This window comes from Balaenoptera acutorostrata, chromosome 2, assembly GCF_949987535.1.
Source record: "Balaenoptera acutorostrata chromosome 2, mBalAcu1.1, whole genome shotgun sequence".
Lineage (NCBI taxonomy): Eukaryota > Metazoa > Chordata > Mammalia > Artiodactyla > Balaenopteridae > Balaenoptera > Balaenoptera acutorostrata.
Window position 1 is genome coordinate 104,776,605 of NC_080065.1, and position 17,502 is coordinate 104,794,106.

Consider the following 17,502-nt stretch of genomic DNA (forward strand, 5'->3'; position numbering starts at 1 on the left):
GACCATATTCATATTCACATCTACAGTAATGTACTGATTATATCATGCGCTCATTATTAAAAATATTAAATAGACAACTGAATAAAAGTTAGACTCATGAAATAATCTACATCAAAAGTTTAAAAAATACGTCACTAAACATCTTTGGCAGACTTAGGTAAAATCTAATTTCATAATTATACTGGAATGCCAAGATATTTGCTCAATACTTATTAACATGAGAAACAGCATCAGTGGAGGAAATATAAAACAAGCAGTATAGTTCTCTCAAATATTGTACCATAGTTGGCCACTGCTCTTCCGCCTTTCCTTCTTATTTCTTCAACAACCTTATCAGCAGCTAAGGAGCCTTTACCAACTCCCATGAAGTCCCCTCCTAGATCATTCACTGCAATGCAAAAATAAACAAATAAGAATTCAGTTCTAGACCTTAAAAATATGAGTTGGAAATGAAATTATATTATTAGTGTATTTCTTCAGTCAACTTCCTAATTCCCTACTACTATATTCCCATCTTACTGAACACACCATGAGATACGTACTTTCAAAACATGCCTCTTTGTTTTTAAATATAGATATGAATATATATATATATATATATAGATATGAAGCAGAAAAATATTTAAACACAGGTTCATGTCATGAAATTTTTAACTGTGCAATGCTTCTCCTTTTTTAGAAAGAAAAAGACCATGATTCAAACCACTTTTAGCAAAAAGAAAGAAAAGAAAAAAACCTAAAGATCACTTTTAAGATTAAATACACAGGAAAACAGTATGGACATTCTTCAAAAAATTACAACTAGAAGTGCCACACGATCCAGCAATCCCACTTCCAGGTATTTATTCAAAAGAATTGAAATCAGGAACCAAAGAGACAACAGCACTCCAAATGTTCAATGCAGCACTATTCACAATAGCCAAGATGTAGAAATAATCTAAATATCAACTGACAGATAAAAATGGATAAAGAAAATGTGGTACATAAATACAATGTATTTATTCAGCCTTTAAAAAAAGAAGGAAATTTTGCAATATGTAATGACATGGATGAGCTTTGAAGATAATATGGTAACCCAGTCACAGAAGGCCAAATGCTGCATGATTCCACTTACATCAAAGTACCTAAAATAGTCAAACTCATAGAATCAGAGAGTAGAATGGTGGTTGCAAAGATTAGGGGGAGGAGAAAATGGGGAGTTGCTAATCGGTGGGCATAAAGTTTCAATAATGCAAGATGAATAAGTTCTATAGATCTTATCTGCCATACAACATAGTGCCTGCAGTGCATAATACTGTATTGTACACTTAAAAATTTGTTAAATGTTCATATTAAATGTTCTTACCATAATTAAAAAGAAAGAAAGAAAGAAAGAACGGTTAAATACACAATGTGAAATATCTTCTCCACGTCAAGAAGGTCTTTGTTTACAGGAATGGTGATAAAGAACAAGCACGGGGCTTCCCTGGTGGCACAGTGGTTGAGAACCTGCCTGCCAATGCAGGGGACACGGGTTCGAACCCTGGTCCGGGAAGATCCCACATGCCATGGAGCAACTGGGCCCGTGAGCCACAGCTACTGAGCCTGCGCATCTGGAGCCTGTGCTCCGCAACGAGAGGCCGTGACAGTGACAGGCCCGCGCACCACGATGAAGAGTGGCCCCCGCTCGCCGCAACTGGAGAAAGCCCTCGCACAGAAACGAAGACCCAACACAGCCAAAAATAAATAAATAAATAAATTTATTAAAAAAAAAAAAAAAAAAGAACAAGCACAATATTAAACTCTTGGAGAAGCACACGTGAATTTTTATAAAACATAGTGTGTCATGGTCTACCAAAAAAAGAAATAAAAACTATTGAAAGAGGTCAAAAATTACATACACAACTAATATGTGTTCAGTCACTAATTATAGCATATATGTAATTTATATGTTTAACAACTGACCACACTTACCACATAACATCTCCCTATATCCAATTATATAGATACAAACATTAATTGCACATTTACTATTTGCAAGGAAATCTACAGAAATCTACAGATGTATAAGAATGGTGCCTATCCTCAGAGTTTATAATCTACTGAAAGTTAAGTATGTGGTAACTACACTAATGCACTAATTGCATCATAAAGTTTATAAAAGCCAACATAACTAAATAATATGATAACGAAGGTAATTTATACAATAATTTAATTATTTACAAAATAACATGCAAAAACAAATGAAAAGATATATAGATCAATGCCAAATAACTTGGAAAAAACAGAATTTAAAACAAATACCTGGGACAAAGAATTAATTTGCATTGCAAAGTGATCATTTTTATAGGGTTATTGCACACTGTGCAGAATATAACAATTTAAAAATTACTAATTAATAAATGGCATAGAGGTATATACTAAAATTTAAAGTCTCTTAATATTACCAAATTGATAATTACCATACCTGGGGAAAAAAGAAAAACCCACAAGATCTTTTTTTCTTTTCAAGAATGGGTCTCTTTTGGTGGGGGCTGGAGTGAGGGCTGCAAGTGGGGTTGGGTGGTAAAGGGAGATACAGGGATGATACCGAGCAAAGCTAGCCTAATGTGCTTTTACTCTTAAAGGAAATGAGTTTTTCAAAATGTGGACTGGGATATATTTTTTCTAACAATATAGTCTTAACAGCCTTACTGCAAATAAAAAATGCCGCAAAGACACAAAATAATGGGGAAAAGGCTTACATTATCCCTCAGAGATTTAAAAAAAAAAGTGTTAAGATTCTCAAGACTAAATTCCTATTAATTACTCATTTCTGTACAATTACTCAAATGACAGGAAACAGTTTTTAAAAATCAAGATTTTAAAACATGCGGCTAACAGTCTATTAAGACCCTTTTTAACTAAGCAAGGGAAAGTTCAAGAGCAAACTGGCAAAGGCCATACTAAAGTAAAGAAAGAATTGTTCAATTGTGAAATGAAACACTACCCCCAAGTGGAAACTGTTCAAAGTGCAACCAAGTGCAAGCAAAGGTAAGAACTGAAGACTGTATAAATAATTATTGAGATCAATGATGTGCAGTGAAACAGTTTCAGAATAGATTTATTCAAGACAAGTTTCCACCTTAGAGAGTACAAACTTAACACTGACCCCACTCAGTTATCCCACTATCACCAGAGCTAAATCACAGGGATTTCAGGCTTAACTAGAAAAGCACTGGTTACACGCTGAAGGGCTTGGATAGCAACAATGTTCACAGATTGTATACAAAGAGAAATGCATCCACACTATGTGACACTGTTCAGCTTAAATATATGACTAAAATTCTAATCACAATAATATTTTAAAATACCATTACCGCCTTATACTGGTATGTATATACTTTACATTTTCAAAGACCCATCTATGTACATTGCTGCATTTGATCTCCATACAGCTTTTTAGGAGTTTGGCCGGAACAGTTGTTCCTATTTTCGCAGAAGAGCAAAGTTTAGGAAAGGTTATGTAACTTGTTCCAGGCTCCAAAGCTTGTCCAGGCTCCAAGGCTGTATGAAATGGCAAAATTCAGACTAGAACCTGGACCTACCACAATACCACTCTGCTCCTCTAATGCTGTAAACAAGTTTCTTTTATCCTAATTATTTCCACTAAAAAAAAAAAAAAATCACATGTGCTTGGGGAGAATATAGAAGGAACAGTAAATCAGCCACCCCAGTCAAACAAATAGCTTTAAATTAGGGAGTAAAAATGGTTAAGATTATGATAGTTAAGGACAGAGTCTTTTCAGCTAAAACCATCAAAATATCCCCCAAAGTGATATATTTGTAAATCCTCCATATAAAATCCAGTTTATAGCTCTGAAGAGTTTTGTTTTTTTTTTTTAAGATGTAAAATCTTTTTCCTATTTCTGTCATTTTAAATAAATCAATGACTTGGATAGTCTACTAAAGACTACATAAGGTTTTTTACCAAAAATCCACCCCAAGATTTTACTAAATACCTGCAATATGCTAACCACTAGAGCAGGGATATAAGAATCCAGAGAATTCTAAAACACACTTGGAGCCTGTAAAAGTACTCTATTAATAGGTAAATGGATACCCAAATACAAAGTATCAAGTTATCAGCTATCCAAGCCTGAAAACAGAACCATGTTTTTGACAATGCCTGTTTCCCCATATCCTCCCAACACTGGACATCATCATTCTTTTCAGTATAACAATTAAATGATTACAAGTTGTAGCTCATTATTTAATTTACATTTCTTTGAGCACTAGTAAGGTAACATTATTTTCATGGGCTTATTGGTCATTTATACTTCTTATTGTTTTGCCTGCTTAAATCACGTTTCATTTGGGGTGTTTTTCTTTCTTACAGATGTGTACGTGTCCCTTACTTATAAAAGATTTTAATTCTTTATATGTGTTGCAGATCATAAGTTCCTTTATTGAAATGTTGAAAGAGAAACAGAGGTAACATTGGAGCATTAATATTATTTGATGAGCATTACATACATTGTTTTCCAGTGTTTTGTTACATAAACCAGATTGAGAAATCTGGATTTGTCTTTAGCAATCCTATTTGTGTACAGGACTTTGCTCTCAGAAGTTGGTTTTCTTGTTCTTTCTTGCTATCCTTCAGCCCTGACTATTGGCTCCAAAGACTAGAGCAAGAAACATGCTTTGGGTCTCCTGATATCAGGGCTGCTAAACCAGCTGAGGGAATATACGTCACTTATAGTTTGATAGGAAAAAAAAAAAAAAAAGAAAAGCAAATTGATTATCATCTTCCTCAAACTGTCCCATCTTCTCAACATCAGTTTGCTGGGTGAGTTATTTCCCAGGTACTCTTTCCTTTCTCCCATTTCTGAACAGCACATGTCACTGAGCCATCAAGGCTTGACATCAATTTCATTATGATTCTTCAAATGTTCACTCTGTTCCCACTCTGTATCCAGCACTGTGCTAGGTGCTTTAAGCTCGCAAGGTAGACAGTTTGTGCACTGAGGAGTTTCCAGTTCTTTCGAGGAATCGTTTACTGCCATTTCTTTCCTATTCTATAATTTCATGCCCAGATTACTACAGTTGCCTTCCCGGTGGTCTTCTGCCTCCAATCTTAATCTTTCCAGGCAATCAGCAGACTGTTGCTGGGTAATGGCCCAAAGGCAGCCTTTATACTACGTCATCCCCTTGCTCAAAATCTGCAGTGGAACCCTAATTATTCACTGCCTAACTTTCAAGATCCCTTAAAGTCTGCCCTCACTTTACTGTTTCACTTTACTATAAGTAGTTCGTCCTTTTTGCTGTAGCTCAGTGCGGGAAATTGCTTATATAGCAGTTTCTAACTTGCCACTTAATTATCAAGAGTAATAATGTTATAATGCTTTGTATTTGAAGAGTGCTTTATCACTGTGCTTACACATATTCGTGTTCATATATTTATTCAATCCAAGGGTTTGACACCAGCTGAGTCATATCCACTACCAATGACATATCTATATACGACTTTTATTTCCAAAGTAAAATGGTGCTTCCAAATTTACAAAATCAAAATAACTTGCATATGTATTGATTCTGTGAGTGACATCCTTTACAATGAGTAATCTGAGAAGCATATAAAAAGATGACACGGGCAATATTATACTACAAGTGTACTTATTTTTTGGAGAGGTTATTTACTTTTTTTTTTTTTTAATGCTTTCAAGAAATTCAAACCCTGCAGATTCAAAAAGTCGTTTTAATCCGTGTCTTACCCCAGAGGTAACTGCTATTAACCATCTCTTGGATGTTCTTCCAGACATTTCTGTTTTCTATGCTTGATGCCTTTCCTCCTATTTTGATAAAGTTTCCGATAGCAAACAATAGCATTAAGAATCATTTCACTGATTTTAGAGCTGTGGGCCCAATGGGGATTTCTTCCTGTATTCTGTTCATGTCCTGACTGCTACCAAAAAGTATTTAAGGTGGCTTAAATGTGCAAGGGCTATTAAAAAACGGAAAAATTAAGAAAACGTTACATCAGAGAAAGAGAAGCCTACTCAAAGCATATGCTAATGGTAGTTACTCTATTTGGGGACAGTGTCAGGTTTACCCTCAAGCTTCTTGACAGCCAAAGAAAAGGCGGAAAACACAGAGCTGCCATACTATTTTCACGTTTGGTAGAAAGATACAATCACCCTAGTTCATCAGAGTCTTTTCCAGAATGGCCATAAATGTATCTAAATATTTGAAGACCTCCAAAATGTTGTGACAGTTTAGAAAGCAACGTCTTAAATTAGGGCTCTTTAATTTAAGGGACTTAATCTGTCTCAACAACAAGAAGGCATCAAAGGTCTCCTTAAAGGGAGAAGAAACTGAAAATGAGAGACTGAGTCCCCTCCAGAGTTCAGTCCTGGGACCCTATCTCCTGTTTATATGCACTCACCACCTGGGTAATCTAATCCAGTCTCCTGGCTTTGAATACCACCTAGAAACTGAAAATGAGAGACTGAGTCCCCTCCAGAGTTCAGTCCTGGGACCCTATCTCCTGTTTATATGCACTCACCACCTGGGTAATCTAATCCAGTCTCCTGGCTTTGAATACCACCTAGAAACTGAAAACAGATTTACACAGCTTCAACCTGTCCCCCCAACTACAGAGTCCTATGTCCCACTGCCTACCTACTATCCCCATCTGAAAGTCTACTGGGAATGTCCCCTCTCTGCGAATCCGGCCCTCCTCCAGTCTTTCCTATCTCGGTAAACCACCACTTTATCCTTCTCTCTCCCTTTCAACCCACATCAGCAAATAAGCAAATCCTGCCATACCTACCTTCAAAATATATCCAGAATTTAACTTCTTTGCACCACCTCCATCCCTACCACCTGTCTGAATCACCCCCATCTCTTATGTAGATTACTGCAATAACCTGACAGATCTCTCTGCTTCCTCTTTTTTTTAACAAAAAATCACAAGTGTGGACAAGAATTGTTAATAGGATAATAGACCCCAATATGCCCAACGTACTTCTCCACTTCCACGCCTGCTCCCCTAGAACCTATTCCTCACACAGCACTCAGAATGATCCACTTAAACCTTAAGTGAGGTCATGTTGCTCCCCCACGCTCTCCAATGGCTTCCCATCTCAATCAGGGTAAAAGCCAGTCCTTACTCTGAACTAAATGATCCTACATGACCTGACCTCCTGTGATCTCTCATCTCTCACTTTGTTCCCCTAGATGACTTCACGCCAGCCTGGGATGCCCCCTAAGCTCACTTTGACATAATCTTGAGCACAGTGCCCAGCACACGGTAGGCAGTCACTATTATTGGCTTTTTACCCCCTTTACAAAAGGTTTTAATTCTTGATGTCATTTAATCCCCATCATAATCCTGGAAGTTATTAGGTAAGGTGGCTACTAATATTCAGAGGTCATGTAATTAGACAGCAGAAACAGGATTTATAGCCTGACCTAACTTCAAAGACAATTCACTTTCCCCACTGCAGTTCACCTTCTGGCTGTCAGGATCACACAGCGGTTAAAAACACAGGCTCTGGCATCAGACCACAGGAACTTGTAACTCATCTTTACCAGTGATTATGCAACTGCAGTACAGAAAAGAAATCATGTCGATCTTACTTCAAAAGATTGCAGTTTCAATTACCCAAAAATGCTACTCCTCCAGTTCAAGAATAGAAAGCATTCTGCCTTTCTTACTGTCCAAAAAGAGGTTCTCCTTGCTGGAACACTTCCATCTTCTTTGTGTTCACGGCCTCAAGACAAAACTTAATATTCAGAGAACTCGATACAGCTCACCTACTGAGGAAATCTCAAACCTATTCCATTCCCAACATTTCCTTCAGACATGTGCGAACATTTCTTGAAAGATGTAACGTGTACGAAACCAAATGTCCCTTGTTGTAATTATCAGCCACAGGCTTAGCAGTTCTTATACCCAGATTTAAATCTCCCATAATGCTTTATATTACGGAATATAAAACATAGCAATCATATTTACATGAAGAGAATATCTTAAGTGATACCCTTAACTTTGGGCTTGGCCAGGTGATTTCCTTTGGCCAATGAAAGGTGAGTAGAAATGACATGCCACTTCTAAACAGAAGCTTTATGAGACACCAAGGGGATACATTTTTATTTTCCTTCTGCCGGAAGAACAGCCATGATGAAAGTTGCTCCTTCAGCTGGGATCCTGAAATTAGTACGACACATAAAGCAGAGACACAGCTGACCAGAAGCTGAAAGGTCAGGTAGGTATGAAATTACCCTTTTTTTTTTTATGAATTTATTTATTTTATTTATTTTTATTTTTGGCTGTGTTGGGTCTTCCTTCCTGTGCATGGGCTTTCTCTAGTTGCGGCGAGCGGGGGCTACTCTTCGTTGAGGTGTGTGGGCTTCTCATTGCAGTGGCTTCTCTTGTTGCAGAGCACGGACTCTAGGCACATGGGCTTCAGTAGTTGTGGCACACGGGCTCAGTAGTTGCGGCTCGTGGGCTCTAGAGTGTAGGCTCAGTAGTTGTGGCGCACGGCCTCAGTTGCTCCGCGGCATGTGGGATCTTCGCGGACCAGGGCTCGAACCTGTAACCCCTGCATTGGCAGGTGGATTCTTAACCTCTGCACCACCAGGGAAGTCCTGAAATTATCCTTTATTATTATAAACCATTGAGATTTGTCTGTTAACTCGGCATAACCTAGCAAAAGTTGACTTATATGAGAAACAAGGTACTCCATTTCTTAAGGTCTTACTTCTTACTGGCCTCTGAGCTAGTCATAGGATTAACTGATTAGTAATTTTTCCACAAACAAGATACTCTGATGTCATAAATCCTAGGTTTGCTTACTCCTCTTTACTATTTTTTGCTTACTCAGGTAAAAATATGCTGAGCAGAACAAAATTAACACAGGAGAAATGTTAGTGCACATGATACAACCTGGACTCAGGGCATCTGTGTTTTAAAAAAGTTAAAGCAGAGGGTAGTGGTGGTTAGGGAAGAACAAAACCCATTGGTAGCCCAGAAAGTTCACAGCTAGGTCACAGGCTAAAAAGTGGTAGAAACCATCAGTGAAAAGTTCTACATTTTCACATAAACTAAGCTAAACTAAATCTGGCTCTCCAGCCTAGTTTGGTAAATATTTTTCCCAAAACACTAATTTTCTGCCTTTTTGGACTCTCACAAGCACTTGCTGCGATACCATCCCTGAGGCAATGACAAAATAAACAGATACACTGTCCCTGTTTACCTTTTTCTTAGAACTGAAAAACTCCAATCTGAGTTCAACAAATTCAAAGGTAATAAATAAATACAGGAAAACTGATCCACATAAACACATACTGCTGCAAAAGGTTTTACAAAACAAGTTTATAAACTAAGATTATAACTTAGTCACAACAAAAAAAGCAGAAATTTATTCAACCAATCTCAAAGACACACCAACCACTCCCCAGCCCGCCCCACCCCCTGAAAAGGGCTACAGCAAACAATAAAGGAAGGAATGAACAAAGTCCCTTCTTTACAAAAGGCAACATTCTCAGAACTTTAGGAGATACAAAAGATAAAATGAGATACTTGCACTTACGGAATTGAGTGGAAAAGATGTAAATAAATAAAAAGTTTTAAGTATTAATAAATAAATAACAATATTTTTTTTTAAAGGAAAAAAAAAAAAGTAACAACATGTGCCTTTAGGCCCTGACATGAAATATTTTGGGGAAAACCTGGCAAAAAAGGCCTGAACTATACACGCCCTGACCAAATACCACAATATCAAAATTTGTCCTTGCCCCAAGAAGTAGACTGGATTAACAGCCAGTGGCTATGACCTTAAACAAGGAACATCCAAAGTCGCTGTGTCCCTTCCATAAAGATATATGCTAGGTCGGGGCAGCCGAACAGTGTGGTTAGCAAGATGAACAAAGGTGCGCAGATGAGAGCAGCAATTAACCAAAAGTTGATAGAAACCGGAGAAAGAGAAGGCCTCAAAGAGTTGCTGAGAGCTAAATTAATTGAATGTGGCTGGAAGGATCAGTTGAAGGCACACTGTAAAGGTAATTAAAGAAAAAGGACTAGAACACGTTACTGTTGATGACTTGGTGGCTGAAATCACACCAAAAGGCAGAGCCCTGGTACCTGACAGTGTAAAGAAGGAGCTCCTACAAAGAATAAGAACATTCCTTGCTCAGCATGCCAGCCTTTAAGATTGAATTAGATTGTGTTGTTTTGTGGTTTTATTTCTGAAAGTAAAACTTGCCATAAATTAGGAATTGATTTCCCAAAATAAAATCCTTTTTTGTATGATGGTATACAGTTTTCAGTAATGATGTATACAACTGTATTGATATTTTTCCCGAAATGTGTTATTTTAATAAATATCTCATGAATGAAAAAAAAAAAAAAGATATATGCTGAGGAAGCAAAGTATATTCAATATCCTGCTTAGGTCTTCTTTGTTTAGAAAACATGGCTGCTTGTTCAGTCTTTTATTACACATCTCCGTAAACAAATTGGGAGAAATTTGGCTCTCTGTATTCCCTGATAAGATGTAGGAAAACTGGGATTGGGAGGACAATAATGTGGGCCAACAATTTTAGCCCAGGAAAGATATTAATAAATATTGGGCCATACATCTGCCCTATGTACCTACCTGGCACTCATTTAGATATTCCCCACAAAGACTTGGCTGTAGACAAATCCACTCCTAGGTCCATACCAACTGCCAAGTACCTCAGGCAAACCACTGAGATTACTAAAACCTCCCACTTTTGGTGTATTCTTCAATACACCATCTTCCAACTGATCCCCCCATAATAAAATTCATGCAAGTGCCCCTTTAATTAAAAAATTTTTAACTGTTATAAAAGCTTCCATTTGAAAAATTTTTATGAAAGAGATTAAAAAGAAAACACTTTGCATTCCCTGATTCCAAACATTTAGTTATGAAAATGCACTTATTTCTTACCTTATCAATATATTTACACTTACAAGGATTCATCTTGCACCAGTCTTCTACATCGAAAAATTACAGCCCACAATAGACCAAATTCAAGAATTTCCTTTTATATAATGAATGTCGGCTCATCTTTCTCAGTTCTATTAAGTTGCAAATTCTGTGAAACTAGTATACTTTAAAAAGTAAGTTACAAAGTTAGCCTCAATGGAGAAAAAAATTTTGCTGGCACAAGAAAAAATTAGTGATGAAATTTGACCTTAACAAATTATTTGATGTGAATACAAAGGCCTCTGGCTTGTGAAGACTGTATTTTAGTTCCCAGCTACTGAATGAAAAGAAAAATGTATCAACTTACCAACAACTGATGCACCTCTTTCTGCAAAAGCCAGGGCATAGGCTCGGCCCAATCCTATTGAAAACAAAAGAAAAAAATCAGAAGGTTGAGCAAATGTTAGCACAATTTTTCTGGTCCACTCAACTCAATCCCTATTGCAAAGTAACTGGTGAACAATTAATTACATTACAAAGGTAGAGCTTTCATTGGTACTCTCAGCCTCTACTTCTTCACCTACTTCTACTTTCAGGGGTTGGAAAGCTTAAAACTGTATTTTCCACCTATTCTACCTACCATTTCCTATCATTCTACCTAGCTTCTAGGATGGACGCTAGATGTGAATTGGGTTCCACCATTAAACGCATTTGCATGAAATGTGGAAGGAGGGAATGAGGCAGAAGCCACCTTACTGTGACTTTTGGATATTACTGTTGGTTAAGAAGCTGATTTCTTGAGGCTTCCTAGGTATTAAGCAGGTATAGTGGCAGCTTCTAGATCTAGCTCCCTAATTTCTGGATGGCAGCTTCCATTCTCTAGATCCCTGGGGCCAGTGGCTATTTGGGCTGTGGCAGTTCCAATGGTAGCCTCAGAGGTAGTGGCTCCCCTAATGGACCAGTTTTATACTGTTCCATAAGGAATTCCAAGAGGAACTGCCTAAAACCCAACTGCTTAAATTAAGTCCTTTCCTGTTTCAAATATCTAGTGGTTTCTATATCCTGCTCTGAACCTTGACTACATAATCACCACACACAGGAAATATTTAATTCAGACTCAAAGGTATGAGGTGTAAATTTATACATCCAAAAATGGATACGTGCCCATATAAATTTTAGAGGCAGAGAATATCTCAGGAAGACTATATAAGAGACTGGCAATTAGTGGTTACCTCTGGGGAACAGAATTGTGTAACTAGCAACAAGGAGTGGAAAGCTTACTTCTGCATTGTTTAAATTATTTTAACATGCACACGTTTTTTTGTTTTTTTTCTTTTTGCATGGAAATTTATTGTGCCCAGTTTTACAGAACATCCCTTACAATTGCCCAGGCCCAGGTCCTTCCCCCCAGATAAGCCTTTGATAACATTCTCCATGTCTCCCGTTGTTACTGGTCAGCAGAAGGGTTTCACTTCTTCTGGTGTCAATGTGGATCATCTGAATTTCCCTGAGCAGGTTGGACACCTGAGGGGTGACCAGCACCACCAGCCTCCTGGTGGCCCTGTGGTCCCGCAATGATTGCCCCAGCACCAAGGCCCCCTGGCAGTAGACGTCATTGGTAGCCAGCGTGACAAACGCCTGGTCAGACACCGGCATGGTTTGAGACCCAGGGCGCCGTGGGCACCGGGCGGCCAAGTGCGCCTCGGTGCGGGGGCGGGCTCGAGCAGGGCCTGGCGGAGGCGTCGTCTCCAGGCGACCCGCGCGGAGTTCCAGGCCTGCGGCGCTCCGGCAGCCTCTGCCCGGGCCGGCGCCCCTGCCCTACGCCCACCACGCGTCCCCGGCGCCCCAGCGCCTCGGCCCGGCCGGCGGGGCTGCGCTCCGGAACCACGGCCCCGTCCCCGCTCTGCCGCCCCGGGCGCCGGTCCACGCGGCCGCCGCAGCCCCGCGCCAGGCCGGCGCCGCCTCGTGCCCCTGACGCCCCGTGCACACGTTTTTTAAAATGTAATTGAGAAATTTAATTGGTAGTTTAAATTTAATTTGAATTAATTGATAAACATGTAAACAAATATTGAGATGGCTAAATTATCAGGCTCTTCTAAAAAGAACCCAAACTATAAAGTTTTCCAAAACTAAAAGATCACCAAATAATTTATTTTAAAATTTAATCCACTCTGAATGGATGAGAGAGAACCCACCCAATATAATAACTCAAGTCTCCTCCTATTTTATCAGATCTAGGCTGAAGCACTTGCTCTAAACATGAGGTGTTCAGAGAAATCAAATACTCATAACCAGAACGCAAAAAAAAAAAAAAGGTAACAAAGTAGAAAATCGTCAGATGAAAGGAATGGGGTATGTCTCTAGTACAGATTGATCTAAGTTAATCAGAGAATTATCTCAAAACCAAGCATACAATTCTCTGAAAAGATATGTCAGTAATCTACTTTTACCATAAAGGCCCATGCAAACTGTACACAAATCTGTATGTTAAAAGTGACATTCTCCTCCCGGTTTCCCTGTAATACCACTCGTCCATTAACAGGTTCGTTAAGTGTCCTCCAACGTTTTTATATCTGTGCTTACATAAACATTATTTAAATACTTTATGTGTCTTTGTCTCCCCAACTAAACTAGAAGGTCCTTGTAGGTTGAGATTATGTCGTTCTTTTACATTTCCCACAATGCCCAGCACATCTTTACAGTCAAAATGCACAAAAAGGTAAAGCCAAGAGCCTCTATTTTCTCTTAATCCTCTTTTAAATCCTGTCTTAACTTTCTCCCACACCGAAGTTCATTGTCAACCGTCCTCTCTCCCCCACTTCTCTTCTGACCTTAACTTCTTTAGCACTGTCAAATATCAGTTGATTCTTTTCTCACAGTGCTTGTTCAGTGCTCTCTTCAGTGGGTTAGACTTCTCTCTGCTTCAAGTTGACAGAGCCTCTGAGATTAGCTTCCTGGACTATTTCACCTTCTAGCTTTACCAATCAAAGGAAGTCAAATGACTTCGAAACCTCTCCTGACTCCAGAATCTCCAACTACTCACACACTTCTCACTATCTCCAGATCTACAGCTTGCTATTTTATAACCATCTCAAATTCACAATGGCCAGACTCCCTTCTTCTACGGCCCACCTCCACCACTCTCACAACTACATCCCCAGCAACTACTACAATCAGCTAATAAATACGAATTCCCGTTATACCACCCATCATGGCAAAATTGTTTACCTTAATCCTAGACAATTCTAAACCTCTCCTTCCAGGTCTCCCATTAAACTATTCAATATTCCAAGCTAAACAACAGCACCTGAATAGTGCAAAGATATTTCTATTCATCTCTAGAACATGCGTGGGTTGGAGTCAGACTAATTCCCAGACACAGGCCTGGCAGGCATTCACGGACACCCTCCTGGGATGTTTAGCAGTGCCTCAATTCTACAGATATGTATCCTTAAATGAGAACCCCAAGACCTCAAGGACAACAGTCTTCATGAGAGGACTGGAATTAGATCTCACTCTCTCTTTCATAATGATGGCCCAGTGTAGACCTAATGACAGTCTCAACTTTACCACAAAATTATATCTGCCCCAGATCAGTATTCAAATCTAATGGCTAGTAATTGTATCATAATCCAGGCTCTTTAAAATACGGATCAGTTCATGAACAGGAGGTGCTAAATTCAGAACTGTCTAGTCACAACCCATTAATACTTCACAAAATCAATTTAGTGGGTTGTAATCTGCATTTACTTAATGAAACAGAATAGAAACGTTCAAAGTGCACTGCATTTACTATGTACCGTGTCATGAGCTTGTTTCAAATATGGTGTGTGTGTGTGTGTGTGTGCATACCAGGTCCTGGTATAAAATGTATTTCATACTGTGAATCACTCACTGTCAAAAGAGGTTTAAAACATGAGTGCTTTACTTAATTATTTCCATCAAAAGCAAAGTGTAAACAAAATGTTTTCCCAAAAACATAATCATTTTAGAATAAATATAGCTACGGATAGAAAACATTTGGCCACCAATTAATACTAAAGATATTTTCTGAAAGGAAGCATGTGAATCCATTTTATAAATGGAGACGTGAAAATACGTATGAATTAACTGTCAGAATTCCACTGTTTGTGACTTCGAATATATAATTCATATTAATTCTGCATTAGGTCCATTCTAGGTATAAGGCACTACCAGTGGGTAATCAAAGGCCCGTAAGGTCAACATCCCTGCACTTGGAGATTACAGAGATCATGGACAGGTGGGAAATAGTGTAAAACCTCACTGCAAAGCATCCGTGTGGGTATGAGTGGTTTGTCTTAAATTTTGTCCTTTAAAAATAGGGTTATTTGGGGACTTCCCTGGTGGTGCAGTGGTTAAGAATCCGCCTGCCAATGCAGGGGACACGGGTTCGAGCCCTGGTCCGGGAAGATCCCACATGCCGTGGAGCAAGTAAACCTGCGCGCCTAGAGCCCGGCTCTGCGACAAGAGAAGCCACCGCAATGAGAGGCCCGCGCACCGCAACAAAGACCTGATGCAGCCATAAATAAATAAATAGAAATAAAAATAGGGTTATTTCACATAACCAATCTCCACTTGGCTTCTGAAATACAGGAAGATCTGGCCCACTTCAGAAAGGCCTCTGCTCTCCAGTTCCTACTGCCCCCACCCCACTCTCATTTTATTCCTCTATCGCCTGCCTGAGTCCTGCAGGCATTGGAGTTTGCAATCCGCTTGATAAACACACAAAGTCCAAAAAGGAGGACTCTTATCAGATGCCTTTTTTTAAAGAAGGTCCTCTCAAGAACTTAAAATCATCCGACAGAGGGAAAGATGTTTGACTTTTCAAAGGCAAGGGGCTGACATCTCTACTCCTGCGGGGGTGATTCCAGCCCCCAGGCGGCTTTTCCGCCACGTTTAAAACACTTGACAGAGGCCTAGGGAGTCTATTAACAGGAAGAGTCGCAATCGATACGCACAGACGGGCGTCGGGATGAATTTTACCTAGTTTTGCAACCCGCAGCCGAGCCGGGCCTCTCTCCTCTCAAGATCTGAAGCCTTGAGAAGCTCCCACAGGGTTGGGGGCGGGTGGAGAAGTGGGCTGCACCAGGAGTTTCTGGCGCCCCACTCAAGGCTGGCCAGCCCCTCCTCACCATCCTCAGCCGATTAGGCGCCCGGAGAACAATCGTTGTCCGTCCTCCCACCCTCAACCCCACCGAGTCCAGTCGCTCGCTCCCCAAGCCGCCCCGCCACCGCTGCCCGCAGCCCAGATGCTGAGATCGCAGCTACAGCTGCGTGCGGATCCCGGACCGCTGGAGGACGCCGGCCCTCTAGCCTTCGCGTACTCACCTCCCCCCGCGCCGGTGACCAGTACCACCCGCCCGTCGAACCTCAACGGCGACGCCATAAGTCCAGCCTGCAGCGACACACATACACGAGGAGAACTACTGGAGTTCAGACTGCGGGACAAGGAGGACAGGAGGACAGGCTGGGGCAGGACGGCAACGACCTGCCAGTTTCTGCGGAGGAGAGAGACGCCCGAGTTTTCCAAGTGCGCCTGCGCAGCGATCCCTTGGAACTCTGGGAAATGTAGTCCAGCATGCCTCCAGTCGCGGCGAGAGCCTGCCCAAGAGGCTTGGCTTGAAAGGGCCGGCCAGTTCTGCGGCCGGAAGTAACGGGAGCTGCTGGGACCTGTGTAGTAAAATGATTGACTCCCCTAACTTCATTCATACTTTCATCCATCGTTTTGTCATTCACTCAACAAGCGTTTTCTGGATTTAGGCGAGGATGCAGCCCCTATCCTTAAGTAGCTTTCAGAAATAGCAAGGGGTAAAAAAGATTTCTTAGAATGTAATCCTTGGACCTCTTGGATGGAAACCACCTGGAAAAATGCAGAGTCCTGGGACCCCAGGCTGACCTCCTAAATGGAACTGTTACCAAACTGGTCAACTGGACCCTCACTAAAGTCCTAGCCAGGCGCCGACACCCAGGGAGGTTCTTTTTCCGCGCAGATTCGCACAGCCAATAATGAAACCTATGCTGAGACTGGAACAGCACAAGCTTTCATTAATGGCCAAAGAATGGAGAAGCGCAAATTTAGTTCGCAAATCAACTTCACAACCCAATTGGGACAGAGACACCATATGTTTAGGAGGGCCGAGGTAAAAGGGAGGGAATTGGAAAGAGTGGGAGGCATACTCACGTCTTATCTGAGAACAGGGTTGTGGTTTGGACACAGAACTGATGCAACACTCTTTTTCAGTCCTTGTATGGGCTTTTCCAGTTGTTGTCAAGGCGATCGTCACCTGTCATGGTGCCGGTGGATGGGCCCTTTAGCATGCTAACGTATTACAATGAGCGTATAATGAGGATCAAGGTCTACTGGAAGTAAATCTTCTGTCATCTTGGGTCTAGTTGTTCTAACCAGTCCTTGCTTTTCTCTTTGCAGCTTCCTCCTGAACTTAGATAAGAACAACTGGTTTCCATTCGAGGGAGGGGCAGGGGTATGATTCTGGGGCAACAGCCTTGGTAACGGAATCTCAGGGGACAAAAAAGTGTCAACAGGTGCTCCTAAATGATTTTTGCTTTT

The 17,502-nt window shown here is 40.4% G+C and overlaps 1 protein-coding gene and 1 pseudogene across 1 annotated transcript in view; one reads left to right on the plus strand and one right to left on the minus strand.

The window, feature by feature from the left end:
- Window positions 1-415, minus strand: part of LOC130707156 (peroxisomal multifunctional enzyme type 2-like) — a 57,172-nt gene extending 56,757 nt beyond the window's left edge. Inside the window, exon 1 of the mRNA XM_057540379.1 lies at window positions 281-415. Coding sequence (XP_057396362.1) covers window positions 281-365 — 85 coding nt within the window. The 5' untranslated portion in view covers window positions 366-415. The remainder of the gene's footprint in view (window positions 1-280) is intronic.
- A 9,463-nt stretch (window positions 416-9,878) lies between these two features.
- LOC130706420 (transcription and mRNA export factor ENY2-like) lies at window positions 9,879-10,262 on the plus strand (annotated as a pseudogene).
- Window positions 10,263-17,502: the final 7,240 nt, after the last annotated feature.